The sequence below is a fragment of the Papaver somniferum genome, chromosome 5, assembly GCF_003573695.1.
Source record: "Papaver somniferum cultivar HN1 chromosome 5, ASM357369v1, whole genome shotgun sequence".
NCBI classification, from domain to species: Eukaryota; Viridiplantae; Streptophyta; class Magnoliopsida; order Ranunculales; family Papaveraceae; genus Papaver; species Papaver somniferum.
The window spans coordinates 78,281,733-78,301,071 of record NC_039362.1 but is presented as its reverse complement, the minus strand read 5'-3'; the positions used below and the strand labels follow the sequence as shown (position 1 = coordinate 78,301,071).

The following is a 19,339-nucleotide window of genomic DNA, read 5'->3' as shown; positions in this document are numbered from 1 at the left end:
TGACCAAAGTCACAGTTTTCTAAAACCACTTGTAAGTATACTTGCATTTACTAAACTAAACAAAACATTAGTTAATCACCTGTACCTATCCACTTGTATTTGTTTTCTTAAATCTGAGCCGTTTGATCGATTACTTACTCTTAAATTGACTATATCAGCGGCTACAGTTCAAGTGTAGACTAGCGCTCATCAAGTCAAGTTCAACTACCGGACACTACAGCTAGTTAAGTTAATTGTTCTAATCAACTTGCTAATTATGGCATAAAATAAAATGCGAAGGGTTGTCATTACTCACTATCTGGCCTTCCTTAATTTGGTATAAAGATATCAACTTGACAATGCTATCTAAGAGAGATCAATAAGGGAAGTTGCGGTTGTAGTAGCTAGCAGAAATTTTGTGTGAGAAGGAAAAATGGGAAATCCAGCAGATTTCGCAAATTCTTCTGACGACCTAAAGAAACCTGGTCATGTTGATGAGCAATCTGAGATGCCCGAAACTGATTATCCCACTGGCGATGAGACTTCTCATCCGCAGGCGGAGAACTATCCACCTTCTGCTCCTTCAGGCGCCGGTGGTTCTGTGTATTCGAGTACTCAAGGTGTACCAATTCATCAACAGCAAAATGCACAACCATATCCGCCAAAACAAGCATATGCACCACCACAGAACCAACAAATGAATAATCCTTTGTATCAGCCACACCCCCAGCAACAACAACAACCCTATCCTTCTCCTGTTCATAATTATAACCAAGGAGGAAAATCACCCATTCCTCAGCAACCAGCATATTCTCAACAGGCATATCCTCAAATGCACACACCTCCTCCCACTGGTCCTTATCAACAAGGACAGCCTAGTTATCCCGTGGCAGCAGGGGTTCCCATACAAAGCCAGCCGATGTATCCGAATAAACCAGCACCAGTACCTACTCCTAATTATGCTCCTAATCCTGCCCTTAGGCCTGGTACGAATGCTTGGACTACCGGCCTATTTGATTGCATGGAGGACCCTAATAACGGTATGCACATATAGATATACCTATCGTCCAAATCTCCTAGCTCACATGATATGGTTACTGATTTTTTTTTTTTTTTTTTTGATATGAATATTGATTGCAACAGTCATGTAATTCACTCACGTTTGCCGTTGTTTTTCTTTGTGGTGGTGGTGCAGCTCTTGTAACATTTGCCGCTCCATGCGTCACGTTTGGTCAGATTGCTGAAATCGTTGATGAGGGCCAAACCAGTGAGTACTGAGCTTCTCGATCTCCCTAATATAATGAAACTGCACATATATTGTACACAAAAGTAGCGTTAATAAATAATTATGTATTAACCTTACACCGTGTGATCGTGTATGCAGCCTGTTCAACCAGTGGGATAATATACTCTGCCATACTATTCTTTACGGCGGCACCTTGTTTAATATCGTGCGGGTATCGTTCAAAGTTGAGGAGCAAATATGATCTAGTAGAAGTTCCAGCAGCAGATTGGATGACTCATGTTTTTTTTGAATGGTGTGCTCTTTGCCAAGAATATAGAGAACTCAAAAACAGAGGCTATGATCCTGCAATTGGTAAGCTTCTTTTTTTTCTTACCCCAAATAAGTTATTTTGCTAAGTTTTAACTGCATCATGGTTTTTAATTCTGATTTCATCCTGGATATAAAAAGATCGTGCCTCTTTGAGTTAACCAGGATCAACTTGGTTAAACTTGAATTTTAGTAACAAAGTAAAAATTATCTTTTTCTGCTGCTATCATAAAATTTAGTTTTCCGGAAACATATACGTCAAAAATGCCATAACTTTCTCTATACGAATTTTCAGGAATGTTTTATGTATGCCCAATCATTTTTTTCCAGTAATTTTTTTTATTGGTCAAGAAAAAAAAAAGATTGCAATTTACAATAGGATGGGATAGGGATGAATTTTTGATGGGGGCGTTTTTATCTTACAAACCGTTGATCAAAAATCAAAAAAGAAGTTGGAAAATTAGATAGCACATAGATATTCAAGTCCATCTAAATAATTCATATGCTTCAAAACAAAAAATCTAAGTAATTCATCAACATTTATATTAAAAGTCCTTGTACTGTATCATTGACATCAAAAGTCTTGTGTCTGCAAACTGATCCGACGATTAAAACCGTTAGCGAGACTAAAGCGGTTTACCTTTCGTTGAGTAAAATATGCATGATGTAGTAAAAAGAAGGCTTCTGGTTGTGTAGTTTGCTATACTAATAACATGTGTGACTCATAATTGTTGGAGTATGTGCTCATATGATCAACCACAACTTTGGTGATCATATATACATAGAATTATGAATTCCTTTTCCTAATCCTATTACCTTATTACATGTTTTTCCTTTTCTTAGAATTAGATGACTTCTAATTTCCTTAGGATTACATCAATTTCCTAATCTTGTCCTAACCAGCTTGTTAGTGACTTCTATGTTGAAGTTAATCCAACATTCTCCCCCTTAAGCTTCAACTGTGCTTGTGAAAAATCTTGTACGTATGATGGTGCTCTCGTCTCCCATGGCTCGGTGTAGACAAGCTCTGATACCAATTAATGGCAACTGCAAGATGAAACTTAGCTTATATAAAGACAACTCTCTTTATTGATGTTTAGAAAATCTCTCAAAACTAAACACAAGCTCTAATCTTGCTCATATGATCAACCACAACTTTGGTGATCATATATATATAGAACTATGAATTCCTTATTAATGGCAACTGCAAGATGAAACTTAGCTTATATAAAGATAACTCTCTTTATTGATGTTTAGAAAACCTCTCAAAACTAAACACAAGCTCTAATGTTGCTCATATGATCAACCACAACTTTGGTAATCATATATATATAGAACTATGAATTCCTTTTCCTAGTCCTATTACCTTATTACATGTCTTTCCTTTTCTTAGAACTAGATGACTTCTAATTCCCTTAGGATTACATCAATTTCCTAATCTTGTCCTAACCAGCTTGTTAGTGACTTCTATGTTGAAGTTAATCCAACAATAATGTGGTTGAGAATTTTATCCTGCGTTGCCTTGTGCCCGGATACCAAACTACCAATTGCACACTTATGGAAATGTCAGTCTTATTGATTTCAACTTTATTTCCTAAAGGATGGCACGCAAATCAAATGAGGCTCCAGGCTATGCAGCAGCAGCAACTACAGCAAGTACAGATGGCCCCTCCAATGTATCAAACTATGAACGGATAAAGATGGCGGTTCAGGAAGCAATAAAAAGAAAAGATGATGACTGAGAATTATTCCAGCTGTTTAAGTTTGATTCACTGCAATTATTGTGATAAAATTATAAGTTTTTTCTTTTCGGCATCTTTTTTTGTTTGTAGTTTCAAACTTGATTTCGGTATTGATGTATCATTTGTATGATTTTTTTTATTTTTTTTTTGGTTTCCCTATCTTTTTATAGTAAAACTACACTAGTTTCTGCATGGTGTATAATGTATATGGATGGTGTTACGCTACAGTCAAGATTGATTACATGGAGAATAACATTTAGATGGCTGGTTATGCATCCATGCCAGGCTCGATCACAAATCTAGCCCACCAGTAAAACTTTTTACGATAAGAAACCTGAAAGATACTCCTTGTAACAAGGGACCAATGGCCAAACTTAACGTTGCTCTTCCCCGAAGGGAAGGCGATAAAAATCCCCTGTACTGCTAAGTGGTTCCTAGAAGAAGCCACAAATTACATGGTTAAGATCAGATACTTTTAACACAAATCTCATGGTTAAGGTTGTCTTTACCAACGTCAGCGGTGTAATACATTTTCAACTCATGACTAAAAGTCAGACTTTGCTGAAACCACTTGTAAGTATATTTAACTAAACAAAAACATTTTAATACTCATTTTTAATCACCAGTACATATTCACGTCTGATCAAGTCAAAGTTCTATCTATCATATGATTGATCAAAATTCTTAAATCTAATCCGTTTAATGAGATTACTTATTCTCAAGTTGACTTTATCAGCGGCTATACAGTTCATGCGTAGTGCTCATCATGCCAAGTTCAACTATCAAACAGTACAGCTACTTAAGTTAATTGTTCTAATGATCAACTTGTTAATTATGGCATAAAATAAATTCGATGGGTTGTCATTTACTCGTTAAACGGCCTTTAACTCAACGTGACGATCATCTCTTAGTTTCTGACTCAAAAAAGAGAGAATAAAAGAAGTTGTTGTAGTGGGAAGGAGTAACAGAAGTTTTATGTGAGAAAAAAGATGGGAAACCCAACAGATTCCGCGAAATCATCTGTAGACCGAAAGCAACCTGGTCATGATGAATCTGGAATGCCTCAAACTGAGCATCCCACTGGCAACGAGACGTCTCGTCCTCAAGCGGAAAACTACCCACCTTCTGCTCCTTCAGGCGCTGGTGGTTCTGCGGGTACTCAAGGTGTCCCACTTGGTCATCAGCAAAATGCACAGCCATATCCGCCACAACAGACATATCCACCAGCACAGAACCCACAAATGAATAATCCTGCATACCAGCAACACCCTCAGCAACATCCGCAACAACCAGGATATGCTCCAGCACAACCAGCATATCCTCAACAGACATATCCTCAAATGCAACCCCCCACTAGTCCTTATCTACAACAACAGCCTGGTTATCCCACGGCAGGGGTTCCAATGCAGCAAGCCCCGCCGATGTATAGACCACCACCTTATCAAGCTCCTAGGCCTCCTGGTTCCAATGCTTGGACTACCGGCCTATTTGATTGTATGGACGACCCTAATAACGGTATGCACATATATATACCTCACGTAATGGTTACTGATTATTTTTTTATTTTCTTTTGATAAGAATTATTATTGAGTGTACGATCATGTAATTCATATTGTGTTTGTCGTTGTTGTTGTTTGTGGTGGTGGTGCAGCTCTTATCACATTTTGTGTCCCATGCTTTACGTTTGGTCAGATTGCCGAAATCATCGATGAGGGGCAGACCAGTGAGTACCCAGCTTCTCGTTCAGCTCATCGCATCTCCCTAATTTAATGAAAGTAGCATAAATGAAGTATATGTATTAACCGCATGTCGTGTAATCGTGTATGCAGCCTGTTCTACCAGTGGGATAATGTACGCTGCCGTCAGTTTCTTTACAGCGTTACCTTGTTTAATATCGTGCGGGTATCGCTCAAAGTTGCGAAACAAATATGATCTGATAGAAGCTCCTGCAGCTGATTGGGTGACTCATGTCTTCTGTGAAGTGTGTGCTCTTTGTCAAGTGTACAGAGAACTCAAGAACAGAGGTTACGATCCTGCAATTGGTAAGATCCTTTTTCTAGACTTCAAACAAATTTTATGCTAAGTTCCAAATTTTTATTTTCTACAAAGATCGTGCCTCTTTGATGACTATGTACTCCGTCTGCGTAGGCCCACATTTATACATACTTCCTCAACTAAGGCTTCATATATTATGGGCTTTGATTAAATCACAAATATGGAGCCAGAAATTCTATATTTAAAAAAAAAAAAACAGTTAATTTGATCAAAATTGGTTAAACTTGAACTTCCGGTAATTGTGCAGTTTGATATAATAGCATCATTGTTGGGCACATTTATGGAAATGTTTGTCTTATTATTTTTTTTTAACTTTTTTTCCCTGAAGGATGGCATGGAAATCAAATGAGGCACCAAATGCAGCAACAACAAGTACAGATGGCCCCTCCAATGAATCAAAATATGAACGGATGAAGATGGTGTTCGAGGAGACTATGAAAATGGAAAGATGATGATCAAGAATTATTCCAGCTTTTTTAGTTTGATGATTGTGATTTGTGTTGATTCGTTGCAATTATTTTATCAAAATTATAAGTTTTTCTCTTTTTGGTGTTTTTTTCGTTTGTTTGTAATTTCAAACTTAATTTCGGTATTGATGCATCATTTCATTTGTATGATTTTTTTATTGTTTTGCCTTTCTTTTTCTTTTTCTGATAGTAATACTACACCAATTCCTCGTACAGAGAACCATGGTGCCCATGGGCATGATACTGAAGTGCTGCCTAGATTTTGAAATCCTCTATTTTGAAGGAATCCTACTTTTATTCCTCATGTATTCCTATTTATGCAAGATACCGTGATTCTATTCCTCCAAACAAACATGACCTCATGGTGATGAGACTGAGAATATATCCAATTCAAAGTCGGATTGAACATTTAGACGGCCGGTTATGCACCCCAATGAACCTTTTCTTCGAGGAAAAGAAAGGAAGAATAGCATACAATACCACCACACATGTATCAGCAGATACTAACCAAATAAGATAGAACCTTCGGGCTTCAGTTATAAGAGAAAGGAAATGAATAACTCATCAATTACATGTATTCTCTCTGAATTTCAGTCTATGTGGATCATCAAGGACAAGGGAGATACAATCTCTCCCTCTCTCTATCTAAGTTAGCTTTTCGATCAGGTTTTGTTGAGATTATTAGTCCCACATGGTTGGGTTATTTAAGATCCCGCGGTTTATAATCTATTAGGGCCTTTCCACTCATTGCCAATTGGTTTTGAATAGAATGTCTCAGACTTTAATATGGTATCAGAGCAGGCTATTTGTGTCGAGTCAGTTGACCGCACCTTTACTCCGCGTCATCCGATTTAATTGTCCACGTGTTTGTAAGACCCGCCGATACTACACGTGAAGGGGCGTGTTGAGATTATTAGTTCCACATGGTTGGATTGTTTAAGATCATGCGGTTAGACTTTAATAGGTTTGAATGGTTAAAAGTTCATGGTCAAATAAATAAAAGTAATATATATTCGAGAGCATGAGGTACTGATGTAGCACCGATGTGTATAGTTGAAAGGATATACAAATAAAATGCCTTGCATGCATGCATGGAAAGATAATATAGCTAGAGATTCCCCGATTCTAATAAGCGTAGCGTTTTTAGTGGCCAATAATAAAATAAAAAAGGTCACCCAATCCTAAATTGTGTTCATCCCTTATCTCCCATATTTCGTAATGACAAAATTACCCTTCAATATTCGGTAGTTTGAGCAGGATTCGGGTGATAAAAAAATTTGAGGGATTTTTTTTTTTTTTTGCTTTTTCGAACTTTGGTACAACCATAATCGGTAGTAAAGTGTGTTACTTTAACTTCCGAATGTATATTGGTCCCAAAATGAGATTTTTCCAAAATCCTTTAATTTTCGACTTTGGTACAACCATAATCGATAGTAAAGTGTGTTACTTTAACTTCCGAATGTATATTGCCCCAAAATGATATTTGCCAAAATCCTTAAATTTTCGAACTTTGGTACAACCATAATCGGTAGTAAATTGTGTTACTTTAGCCTCCGAATATATTCATTTTTTGAATCTTAGTACTACCATAATCGGTAGTAAATTTAACTTCTGAATGTATATTGTCCCCAAAATGAGATTTTGCCAAAATCCTAAAATTTTCGAACTTTGGTACTACCATAATCGGTAGTAAAGTGTGTTACTTTAACCTCCGAATATACTCAATTTTCGAATATTAGTACTACCATAATCGGTAGTAAATTTGATTTCCGAATGTATATTGGCCCCAAAATGTGATTTTGCCAAATCTTAAAATTTTCGAATTTTGGTACTACCATAATCGGTAGTATTAACCTCCGAATATATTCAATATTCGAATATTATTACTACCATAATCGGTAGTAAATTTGACTTCCGAATGTATATTGGCCCCAAAATATGATTTTGCCAAAATCCTAAAATTTTCGAACTTTGGTACTACCATAATCGGTAGTAAAGTGTGTTACTTTAACCTCCGAATATACTAAATTTTCGAATTTTAGTACTACCATAATCGGAAGTGAATTGTGTTAATAAGTGATGCTTATTATCTGCCGATTGTGTTCATGGCCTCAAATTCAAATTTTCAAAACTTAACAAAAGTTTCAAAATTTTCTACTTTCACAATCGGTAGTTAATGGTGTTCATTATCTATCGATTGTGCGTAACTTTTTGTACAGAGAAATTTAATTTTTAGAATCAAGAATAATCGGTAGATATCGATCGATTTACCTACCGATTATGGTTGATGTTCTTAAGAAACGAAGAACATCAACCATAATTGGTAGGTAAAGTAGATTATTATCTACCGATTATGTTTATGCTAGTGTAAATCCAAGAACATCAACCATAATCGGTAGGTAAAATAGATAGTTATCTACCGATTATGTTTCTGCTACTGTAAATCCAAGAAAATTTTCGGATCAAATTTTTGATTTCAAGTAATCAAATCCTAATTTTGAATCACAACTACTATCATCTATTCGTTTTGTTTGTTGAACTCCTTTTTTTTGATGTTCTAAGTTTCAACTTTGAGGTTAATGAATTTTGGGTTTTAATTTTAAACAATCAATCATAACATTTGTTTGATCGATGATCTTTGTTTTCAATCAAAATTAAAATGATGGAAAAAAATTTCAATGGGTGGAAAAGAGAAGAAGAAGTGGAATGATATGATTATGAAAATAAAGGATATAGGTTTAGATTTAGTATAAAGGTGAAGGACAATATAGATAATTTTTTATTTTTAAGACATCCCTTAACCTCCTTCAATAGATGGGAATAAAAAGATGGCCCCTAATTCCTTTTGAGTGGCCCCTAAAAACGCTAGGCTAATAAGATGACAGTTAAGTTACGAAAGATTCAAGTCCCTCCAGGAGAAAGAAAGAAAGGATAAGAAAAACCATGGGGACTACTGCTTCACTTAAAAAGTTTTCGAACTTTACAGTCCAGTCGTCTGATTCTCTGTCTCTTTCATCAAAGTACTGTAATGTTATGGGCCTATATATGGCGATGGTCAAGAAAAATAAAAAGGAAATCAAGGAAGATTTCTCTCGATCCTTTTCTGTGAAGAATAAGCATATAGATTATATGTATCATAACAAAAAACAGTGTTCTTACACTTGTGCCTAGCCTTCCATGTCATTCTTGAGATGAATGTGCCTAGCCTTACAAATGAAATGCACGTTTATTTAGGTTTGTGTAACCGTACCAGTACGGTTATATAAACCTAAATGAGGGTACATTTCATTTGTGTGTAACAAGCTAAGTTCGATCTAACGGTTGAAAGATATTAGCTTGGTTGAATCAGGTTTTTCATCTAACGGTGAATATTGAATGCTTTGTTACCAAGGTAACTTGGATTGCAAACCCTGATTTGAAAGTCTATACAAAGGAGAACTCTAGCAATAGGGAAATCTAATCCCCACACCTCCTGTGTGTTACTAGTTGCATAACTAGATTTGATTCTCCTTTAACCTTGGGTTTCTTCTCGAGACCCTGTAGGTTAACGACTTGAAGACTTCATTGGGATTGTAGAGCCAGACCCCACTATTATCTTTGTAGTTGCGTGATCCGATCTTGCTGTTTCTATCGCCTTGAGTGCAATTGAAATAATTGGCTCGAAATTTTATATCTCCGATAGGCAATATAGAAAAGTAATCACAAACATTTCGTCTCATCGTTTGTGATTCCACAATAACTTGTTTCGCTAGTCGATTGAGTTTATTGTGAGGTGATTGATAATTCTAGGTGTTCTTCGGGAATATAAGTCTGGGTTTTCAATTGGTTCCTGTTCACCTTGATTTATCAAAAGACGAAACAAAAACTCTTGGGTATTTCTGTGGGAGACAGATTTATTCAATCCTATAGGCTTTTTTGTGTGAGACAGATTCGTCTATCAAGTCTTCGACTTTGGGTCGTAGCAATTCTTAGTTGTGGGTGAGATCAGCTAAGGGAATCAAGTGCGTAATATCCTGCTGGGATCAGAGACGTAAGGAGCGCAACTGTACCTTGAATCAGTGTGAGATTGATTAGGGTTCAACTACAGTCCAGTCCGAAGTTAATTTTGTGGTAGGATAGTGTCTGCAGCGGCTTAATACAACGTAGTGTTCAATCTGGACTAGGTCCCGGGTTTTTTCTGCATTTGTGCTTTCCTCGTTAACAAAATTCTGGTGTCTGTGTTATTTCTTTCCCGCATTATATTTTGTTATATAATTGAAATATCACAGGTTGTGCGTTAATATCAATCAATTAGAATATCCAACCTTGGATTGTTGATTTACATTGATTGACACATTGAACATTGATCTTTGGTACCGTTCAAGTTACTCCTCTTATTCAATCGGGCTCGCAGATTTCTATTTGTTGATTGCGGATTGAATTAAGAGTTAGAGATATTAAACTCTTTGATATACTTTATTCTAGATTGAGTCTGACTGTCTAGTTGATTCTTTAGAAAGTGTATTGGATTAAGTCCTCTCACATTGCCAAATGAATTGTTGGGTGTGGTTGTTAGACCCCCGCATTTTCAGATTTGATATAGCACAGTATGTGTACTTGTACACTAACTGTTGCAAGTTACTCCAAGTCTGGGAACCATATTATGCATACCGTATGCGTACTGGTTTAACAGTTGAAGTCCGGGAAATTAGTGTGCATACCCGTATGTGTACTGGCTTAACAGTTCGAGTCCGGGAATTTAGTATGCGTACCCATTTGCGTACTAATTCAACTGAGTTCGGTCTTGAATGACAGTATGCGTACCTGTTCGCATACTGGCGGACACACCAAGTCCGGAACTCTAAGTATGTGTACCCGTTTTCATACTTGAGTGGGTTAAGTTCTAAAATCGTTTTGTTCATGAACTAATACATTTATATAATAAGGAATGCAATCTTTTGCAAACCGTGGCTATAATGTTCATGAATTGATTCGAGGGAACCAAAATCGATTTTGCTTCAATTGTGTCTTGTATACTTCTATGAGAATATAAACAATTGAACAACTCTATAACTAGTTTCATTTGAGTCAATTGTGTAGGTTGCTCAAGTCTTGTATAGTTGTTAATTTCTTATCCCTGACATCTTAAGATTATTTAAGTTAAGATTTGCAAACTGAATATTTTTTTATCAAAAATGAATAATGGATCGTGAACCATGAAGACTTTTTCAAAGTTTTGTTTATGGTTTACTTCCGGTATGCTATTTATATTCATTTGTGATCAAAATGCCCTTCACTCCCTTCTCTTTGAAAGATACAGTTTCATGGCTCCTGTAACTAGAGGAACCACAAAAGGGGATGCAGTAGAAGCAGTTAATGTGTGTCTGTGTGAAGGAATCCTACCCTCAAAGAAGAAAAAGGAGAAATCTACAAATGATGAAAAATGTTCTTCCTCTAATTGTTTTTGTCAATTTGTCTAGATGATAATAACTTTAGGGCTATTGTGAAGGATTTCATCAACAAAAGAAATGATTTAAAATCTCAAATCATGTTCTCTTTGGAAAGGATAGCTCACTATGAACAAATGTTATCTCTGAAAAAGAACACCTTGTGTGAACTGAAAAGAGAACTTAGTGAGTTAACTGATATTTATGAAGATCTGGAAGAATTAAATGATCCAATAATCAATGAGTTCTTCAATAATGAGAAGGAATTCTCAGTACATGCCATGAAAAAGCTCTACAATGTCTAGGAAACTTCTTATGAGAATTTATTCTTGTGTTTTAAGAAGGACAACTAGGGTTTGGAATAACCTATATTGTGATTACACATTGCTATTGCCAACGATTTTCATCTTGCAATGTTTTTAGATTTATTCATTTAAATTATAAAGTTTATTTGGAAGATGATTTTGCAGTATTAATCTTTATTGGTTTTATATATTGCAAATAATATTACGGGATATGTGTGTTTGCGTCCGTGAACTATGATTGTCCCATATATGTCAAAAGTTAAAGTCTATTATGTCATTATGCAAATATTGATGGAAAATAGAATGAACTTTTGATTTCAAACATTAAGTCTATTGTGTCATTATGCAAATATTAATGAAAAATAGAATGAATCTTTGTATATTCTGCAGTATTGATCTTTCCCTAATCCATTTCTATGTGAAAGTACTGTATGGCTCCATAAGTTTTCTTATGTTGAGCTTTCCGATTAAATTAATCATGGGATCTCTTGTGGTTAATTTAATTGATTTTTCTGGATACAAATTCATGTTTCATGTAATTTGTTAATGTCCAAAAAAATCCTTATTTTCTTGTAAAAGTAAGATCGCTTTTGTTGTTCTTTCGGGAATGACATTTTATGGGGGAGAGTTCTTAATTGAACTTGTGCTTAATTGCCAAATCTTTGTGGGGAGTGTGGCTGTGGAATATTGTAGAAGTTTTCTTGTATTTTTATAAACTCCTTGATGAATACACCAAGTTTCGACTATGTGAAATCATCGAAACAAGGTTGATATGTTCTCTTTTAGTCATGAAGTATCTCTATGAGAATTTCATTATGATCCCGCTAGTTTTCGTACTTTTGCCAATTTATATTGACAAAAAGGGGGAGAATTATCATGTAGTTCACACTACAAATACATATAGTTTACGGATCATTATGTAAGGGAGAGTGGGTTTCATTGTGAGATGAAGTATTGACTAAGGGGGAGTGATACATATGGTCGTAGTATTATTTTCAAAGTTGTGATACAATTGAACTTTGATGTCGTGTAATAATACTATGACGCTGTATAACAATAATTGAGAACAATGGTTTTCTTATTGTTATCGCTACGGATCTCCAATAACTATGATGTTGAGTTGAATACGTTCAGAATCACTGGAGTACTTGGAAGTGACGAAGATTTCGAGTAATGTTGAAGAACCAAGGAAATCAAGTATTTGGATGAGAAGTTACAAAGTTTATTTATTTTGTAATCCATATGTATTCATAGTTTTGTCACTAAAATTGACAAAAGGGGAGATTGTTAGAGCACTGCTAGGTTGAACTCGCAAGCGTTGCTATCTCAAGCTTGTTTGTCAAGTTTAGTTGCCATAACTATAAGTCTTGATTTGTAATATACTTATAGCTATGTCTCGGATTAGGATAGAATGTGTAGTTGAGCTTTAGACTTCACGGCGTTCATCGATTAAAGACGAAGAACTACTTAGGGGAGCTTGTGGAACTTCATCAACAAAAGGTGTATGGAGACTTGAACTCGTCTATCACTCAGAAGTCTATTTCTATTCTATCTCCTATTGAGACAAAAGTTGTATAGCTATATAGACTTTACTTTATACACATTTGATATTTCGAGCTGAGTTTAACACGCATACATATTTCTCGAAATATGTGTTGGTAAGCTTTCGCTTTAGCCAAGTTCATGTTTTATTCTTGACGAAAGTCAAAAGATGATCATGTGAAAATTACCTAGTAACATCTTACATGATTTTTGTGAGACAGTCATTTGATGTAGACTCGGAATGTTTCAGATTGAGCTATTAATCACTTGAAAATTGCTTTGAAGCTAATAGTTTGTGTGAGACAACTATTCCCGTCTTCTAAAAATGTTTAAAATGGAAATTGGAACAATTAAACCATTGATTGGGTATAACACAATATGCGTACTTGTATGCTAACTGTTCCAAGTTACTCCAAGTCCGTGAACCATAGTATGCTTACCCGTACGCATACTGGTTTAACAGTTGAAGTCCGGGAACTTAGTATGCATACCCGTATGCATACTGGCGTAACAGTTCAAGTTCGGGAATTTAGTATGCGTACCCGTTTGCATACTAATTCAACTGAGTTCGGTCGTGAACGACAGTATGCGTACCCGTTCGCATACTGGTGTACATACCAAGCCCGGAACTCTAAGTATGCGTACCCGTTTGCATACTTGAGTGGGTTAAGTTCTATAATCGGTTTGTTCATGAACTAATACATTTATATAATAAGGAATGCAATCTTTTGCAAACCATGGCTATAATGTTCATGAATTGATTCGAGTGAATCAAAATCGATTTTGCTTCAATTGTGTCTTGTATACTTCTATGAGAATATAAACAACTGAACAACTCTATAACTAGTTTTATTTGAGTCATTTGAACTAGTTGTGATAAATATGAACAAAAAGGTTGATATGAAAGTGTTCATAAGGCTAACTTCGGTTAACTATTATTGAGCCAACCAAGTGTACACGTTTAGGTACGGTTACCCATATCTAAATGAAGGCACATTTCATTTGTGTATAACAATCTAAGTTCAATCTATCGGTTGAAAGATGTTAGCTTGAATCTAATCAGTTTTTCATCTAACGGTGAATATTGAATGCTTTGTTACCAAGGTAGCATTGATTGCAAACCCTGATTTGAAGACTATATAAGGGAGAACTCTAGCAACTGGGAAACTGTGATACTAGTTGCGACTATAGTCGATTCTCCTTTAACCTTAGGTTTTCACGAAACCCTGTAGGTTAACGACTTCAAGACTTCATTGTGATTGTGAAGCAAGACCAAACTATTTCTCTGTAGTTGCGTGTTCTGATCTTGTTGTTTTCTATTGTGATTGAGTACTATCTTCTTTAAGATTTGCTCGAGATTTTATCTCTGATAGGCAAGATTGAAAAGTAGTCACAAACATCTTCGTCTCATCGTTTGTGATTCCATAATATCTTGTTTCATTAATTGATTAAGATTATTGTGAGGTAACAGGTAATACTAGGCTGATCTTCGGGAATATAATTCCGGTTTATCAATTGGTTCCTGTTCACCTTGACTTATCAAAAGACGAAACAAAAAAACTCGTAGGTATTTCTGTGGGAGACAGATTTATCTATTCAATAGACTTTTTTGTGTGATACAGATTTGTTTATCAAGTCTTCGACTTTGGGTCGTAGCAACTCTTAGTTGTGGGTAAGATCAGCTAAGGGAATCAAGTGCGCAGAATTCGGCGTGGTTATTGAGGCGTAAGGAACACAATTGTAACTTGATACATGTTAGATTGATTATGGCTCAACTACATTCCAATCTGAAGTTAACTTGGAGTAGGCTAGTGCCTTTAGCGGCTTAATACAGTGTGGTGTTCAAATCTGGACTAGGTCCGGGGGTTTTTCTGCATTTGCGGTTTCCTCGTTAACAAAACTTCTGGTGTCTGTGTTATTTCTTTTCTGCATTATATTTTGTTATATAATTGAAATATCACAGGTTGTGCATTGAATATATCAATTGGTAAATCCAACCTTTGTTTGTTGATTGAAATTGATTGATACTTGAACATTGGTCTTTGGTACCGTTCATGTTATTTCTCTTGTATTCAATCAGGCTCGCAAATTCCTATTTGTTTGATTGCGGATTGAATTGAGAAATTGAGATATAACTCTTTGATATACTTTTTCTTAAGATTGAGTCCGACTGTCTAGTTGATTCTCTTGAAAGTATATTGGAGTTAGTCCATACAGATTGCTAAGCGAAATATTGGGTGAGGTTGTTAGACTCCCGCTTTTTCAATTGGTATTAGAGCAGGCAAACACATTGTGTTTGTAGCGATCTGAATATGGACAGAAGTACTATCTCTAATAACGTACCAGTTCATAAATTACCAGATGATTTTCAAAGATTGGATTCACCTGAGAGAACTGTCACATCTTGGTCAGTATCTAAACATTCTCTTAATGTAGAACCTGTTGAAGTCTGGGAAACACGCCTAGAAGAACAATTGGATGAACTTTCTGATGAAAGTTATTCAGATATTGATAGAGATGTTGATGAGGAAATATCATAGTATGTCAAGCTTTTGAATTCGTTGGGAAAGAAGAAGATGACAACTTCTCATGTCACACCTCTTCTGACTCCTCTCTGTCGAGAAAACAAGAAATTGAAAAGGATTTACAAAGGTTTATGGTTGGAATCGCTCTTGCGAATCGATCCTCAAAGATTCCGAGAAAAACCTGAGTAGAACGTCACTTGAATGTGATAATGTTTATCAAAAATACTTCTTGTTGGAAGAGAAACTTGCAGAATATGAAGCAAGGATGAACTCCCAGCAAGCAAGTTTTGATGACAGAGAAAGTGCTTATCTCGTTCGAGAAAAATGTCTTGAGGCTGATTTAGCTGTTGCTCTTGATAAAATCAATATATTGGAAGATGACTTGAAAAAGTTCAATATTAGTTCAAGCAAATTGACCACTATGCTGGGAGCAAGTAAAAATCATCATGATACATGAGGATTGGGCTATAAGGGAATAGATGCTCCAAGTATTAGCAAAGAGATAAAATTTGTCAAGGATAGTGATTCTTCTCAATAAAAGGTTTCCACTGATGGCAAAAGTGAAATACCTTGACCGACAGTTAAAGTTCGAAAGAGAAATGTACATCAACCTCCAAAGTCAGCACATACAGATCGAGGTAAGAACATTCCTTATGTTTGCCACTATTGGGAAATAAGGGTCACCTGCAAAGGAGATGTCGTTTTCGTATAAGGAATGGGAAACTTCATGATGTTCTTGTTTGGGCATCACAAGAAGTTGCGAAACCAAGATCATATACTAAGGCTAATCCCCTTAACATTACAGGTTGTAACTTTCCAACCTTTAGGCAAAGGAATCATTGTTGTGAGAAACCTGGATTTGCCTATAAACGTCATATGAATCCTTTTCACAATTGTAATGGTTATCAAAAGGATAACATCGTAAAGACGAAGACAAGATCCGATGCTTCCAATTGGAGAAAGACTAACTTACAAAAGAATAGTCAATCCAATTCTCTTTCGAGAAATCTTGAAGAGAGTAGTGGGAAGAAGGTTCCGGTTGTTTCTAAACGCACTCATAAGTGGGTTCCAAAGAAAGTCAATGATGCTTTGAGTGTGAAAAGCAATGATCTCCCAGAAAATTCCATGACTATGGATAAGTAAGTATCCATGATGCTAGAAATTAAACAGTTCCTTGGAAAGATGGATATGAAAGGTTCTAAAAGCGATCTCATTCACGATAATCCAAAAGTGAAACGGAATAACCCAAAAACTATAGATGGTGAAAAGTCCGTAGTTGCAGAAAAGTCTGTTTAAGTCACTTGTGGTGAGCAAGACATTATTCACCTCAACACAACTTGATTGTGTTGTAAGTGCATCCTCACCAAGGAATGCCCTGCTATGTATACGGTGAGGGAAGCACGAGAATTGAAGCACACATATTGTGTCAGGTATGATTTTGAATGTTTGATAACGTCGTAGAGTTCGATTGGATTCTTCTAAAAAGGTATGTCTATAAACTTGAGCAAGATTTGTGTTTTTATTTATTTTCTTAGAGTACTTATAATGATCCATGTACCTTGCTTATCGTTCATTTCTACTTAACTTGATCTGTATTTAAGGTTCTTAAATGTTTAGGTTTGAAAATAGTAGTTCGGGATGTTTGGACCTCATAGTACACATACCAGGTATGCATACCATCATTTAAAATCAAAATCCAGGGATTTTAGTACGCAAACCCGTTTGCATACTGCTCCAGGTAACGAAAATTCGTTTGCAAACCGGTATGCATACTTTCCTGTAGACGTCGATTTTCGGTAAACATGTTTTGGCCGTAACTTCTTCGTCCGAATTCGGAATGACCTCATTCTTTTTGCATTCTCTTCCTCTTTGAATTATATTCAAAATGGTGATGAGAAGTACTGAATTTGGATGAGTTAAGATTGGTCTTTGTCCCGACTCATGTTTTTGAGTGTTTTGCTCTGTTTCATCGCACTTGTTCCACTTCTCTTGGACTTGGGAACTTGGATTATTGGAGTACTTCTCTACTAAACTCATTTGTAGTTTTTGGAAGATGATTTTTCAGTATTTAATCTTTATTGATTTTATATATTGCAAATAATATTATGGGATATGTGTGTTTACGTCCGTGAACTATGATTGTCCCATATATGTCAAAAGTTAAGTCTATTATGTCATTATGCAAATATTGATGGAAGATAGAATGAACTTTTGATAACAAAGATTTAAGTATATGGTATCATTATGCAAATATTGATGAAAAATAGAATGAATCTTTGAATATTCCGCAGTATTGATCTTTCCCTGATCCACTTTTATGTGAAGTACTATATGGCTCCGTAAGTTCTCTTATGTGAGCATTTATGATTAAATTAATCATGGGTTCTCTTGTGGTTAATTTGATTGAGTATTTTGGATACAAATTCATGTTTCATGTGTTTTGTTAATGTCCAAATAAATCCTTCTTTTCTTGTAAAAGTAAGGTCGCTCTTGTTGCTCTTTCGGGAATGACATTTATGGAGAGTTCTTAATTGAGCTTGTGCTTCATTGACAAATCTTTGTGGAGAATGCGGCTGTGGAATATTATAGGGGTTATCTTGTATCTTTATAAACTCCTTTATGAAGTGTCTCTATGCAAAATTTCATTAGGATCCCACTAATTTTCGTATCTTTGCCAATTTTTATTGACAAAAAGGGGGAGAATTAATGCGTATTTCACACTACAAATACATATGGTTTACGGATCATTATGTAAGGGGGAGCGGTTTGCATGTGAGATGAAGTATTGATTAAGGGGGAGTGATGCATATCACCATAGTATTGTTGTCGAAGTTGTGATACAATTGAACTTTGATGTTGTGTAATAATATTATGACACTGTATAACAATGATTGAGAGCTATTGTTTTCTCATTGTTATAGATACGGGTCTTCAACAACGATGATGCTGAGTTGAACACATTTTGAATCATTGGAGTACTTGGAAGTGACGAAGATTTCGAGTAATGTTGAAGAACCAAGGAGATCAAGCATTTGGATGAGAAGCTACAAAGTTTATTTATTTTTTATTCCATATGTATTGATAGTTTTGTCACTAAAATTGACAAAGGGGAGATTGTTAGAGGACTGCTCGGTCGAACTCGCAAACGTTGTTATCTCAAGCTTGTTTGTAAAGTTTAGTTGCCAAAACTATAAGTCTTGATTACTAGTCTACTTATATCTAAGTCTCGGATTAGGATAGTAAGTGTAGTTGAGTTTTAGACTCCACAGCGTTCATCGAATGAAGAAGAAGCACTACTCAAGGGAACTTGTGGAACTTTATCAACAAAAGGTATGTGGAGACTTAAACTTATCTATCACTCAAAAGTCTATTTATTCTACCTCCTATTTGAGACAAAAGTCGTATTGCTATATAGACTTCAATTATACACATTTGTTATTTCGAGCTGAGTTTAACTCAGTTATCTATTTTCTCGAAATATGTGTTGGTAAGCTTTTGCTTTAACCAAGTTCATGTTTACTCTTGACGAAAGTCATGTTGATTATTTCAATAACTTGAAAATCGTTTTGATGCTAATAGTTTGTGGATAACAATTGTTGTTATCCTCTAAGAAAGTTTCAATGATTGAAATGAGAGTTTAGAACAAGTAACTATGTTTGGATAAACATAGTGTGCATTCACATTTGTGTAACATCCAAAACCGGGAACCTAAGTATGCGTACCCGTACGCGTACTGGTTGGTTGTT

The 19,339-nt window shown here is 35.7% G+C and overlaps 2 protein-coding genes across 2 annotated transcripts; both read left to right on the top strand.

The window, feature by feature from the left end:
• Positions 1-335: 335 nt before the first annotated feature.
• Positions 336-3,479, top strand: LOC113277563 (protein PLANT CADMIUM RESISTANCE 6-like). The gene is made up of 4 exons (XM_026526627.1): positions 336-1,019; positions 1,175-1,246; positions 1,364-1,576; positions 3,132-3,479. Exons 1-4 carry the CDS (start codon positions 413-415, stop codon positions 3,227-3,229), a joined length of 990 nt encoding a protein of 329 aa, XP_026382412.1. The 5' UTR covers positions 336-412; the 3' UTR covers positions 3,230-3,479.
• Positions 3,480-4,092: 613 nt separating this feature from the next.
• Positions 4,093-5,931, top strand: LOC113277562 (protein PLANT CADMIUM RESISTANCE 6-like). The gene is made up of 4 exons (XM_026526626.1): positions 4,093-4,788; positions 4,925-4,996; positions 5,103-5,315; positions 5,657-5,931. Exons 1-4 carry the CDS (start codon positions 4,263-4,265, stop codon positions 5,740-5,742), a joined length of 897 nt encoding a protein of 298 aa, XP_026382411.1. The 5' UTR covers positions 4,093-4,262; the 3' UTR covers positions 5,743-5,931.
• The last annotated feature ends 13,408 nt before the right edge of the window (positions 5,932-19,339 follow it).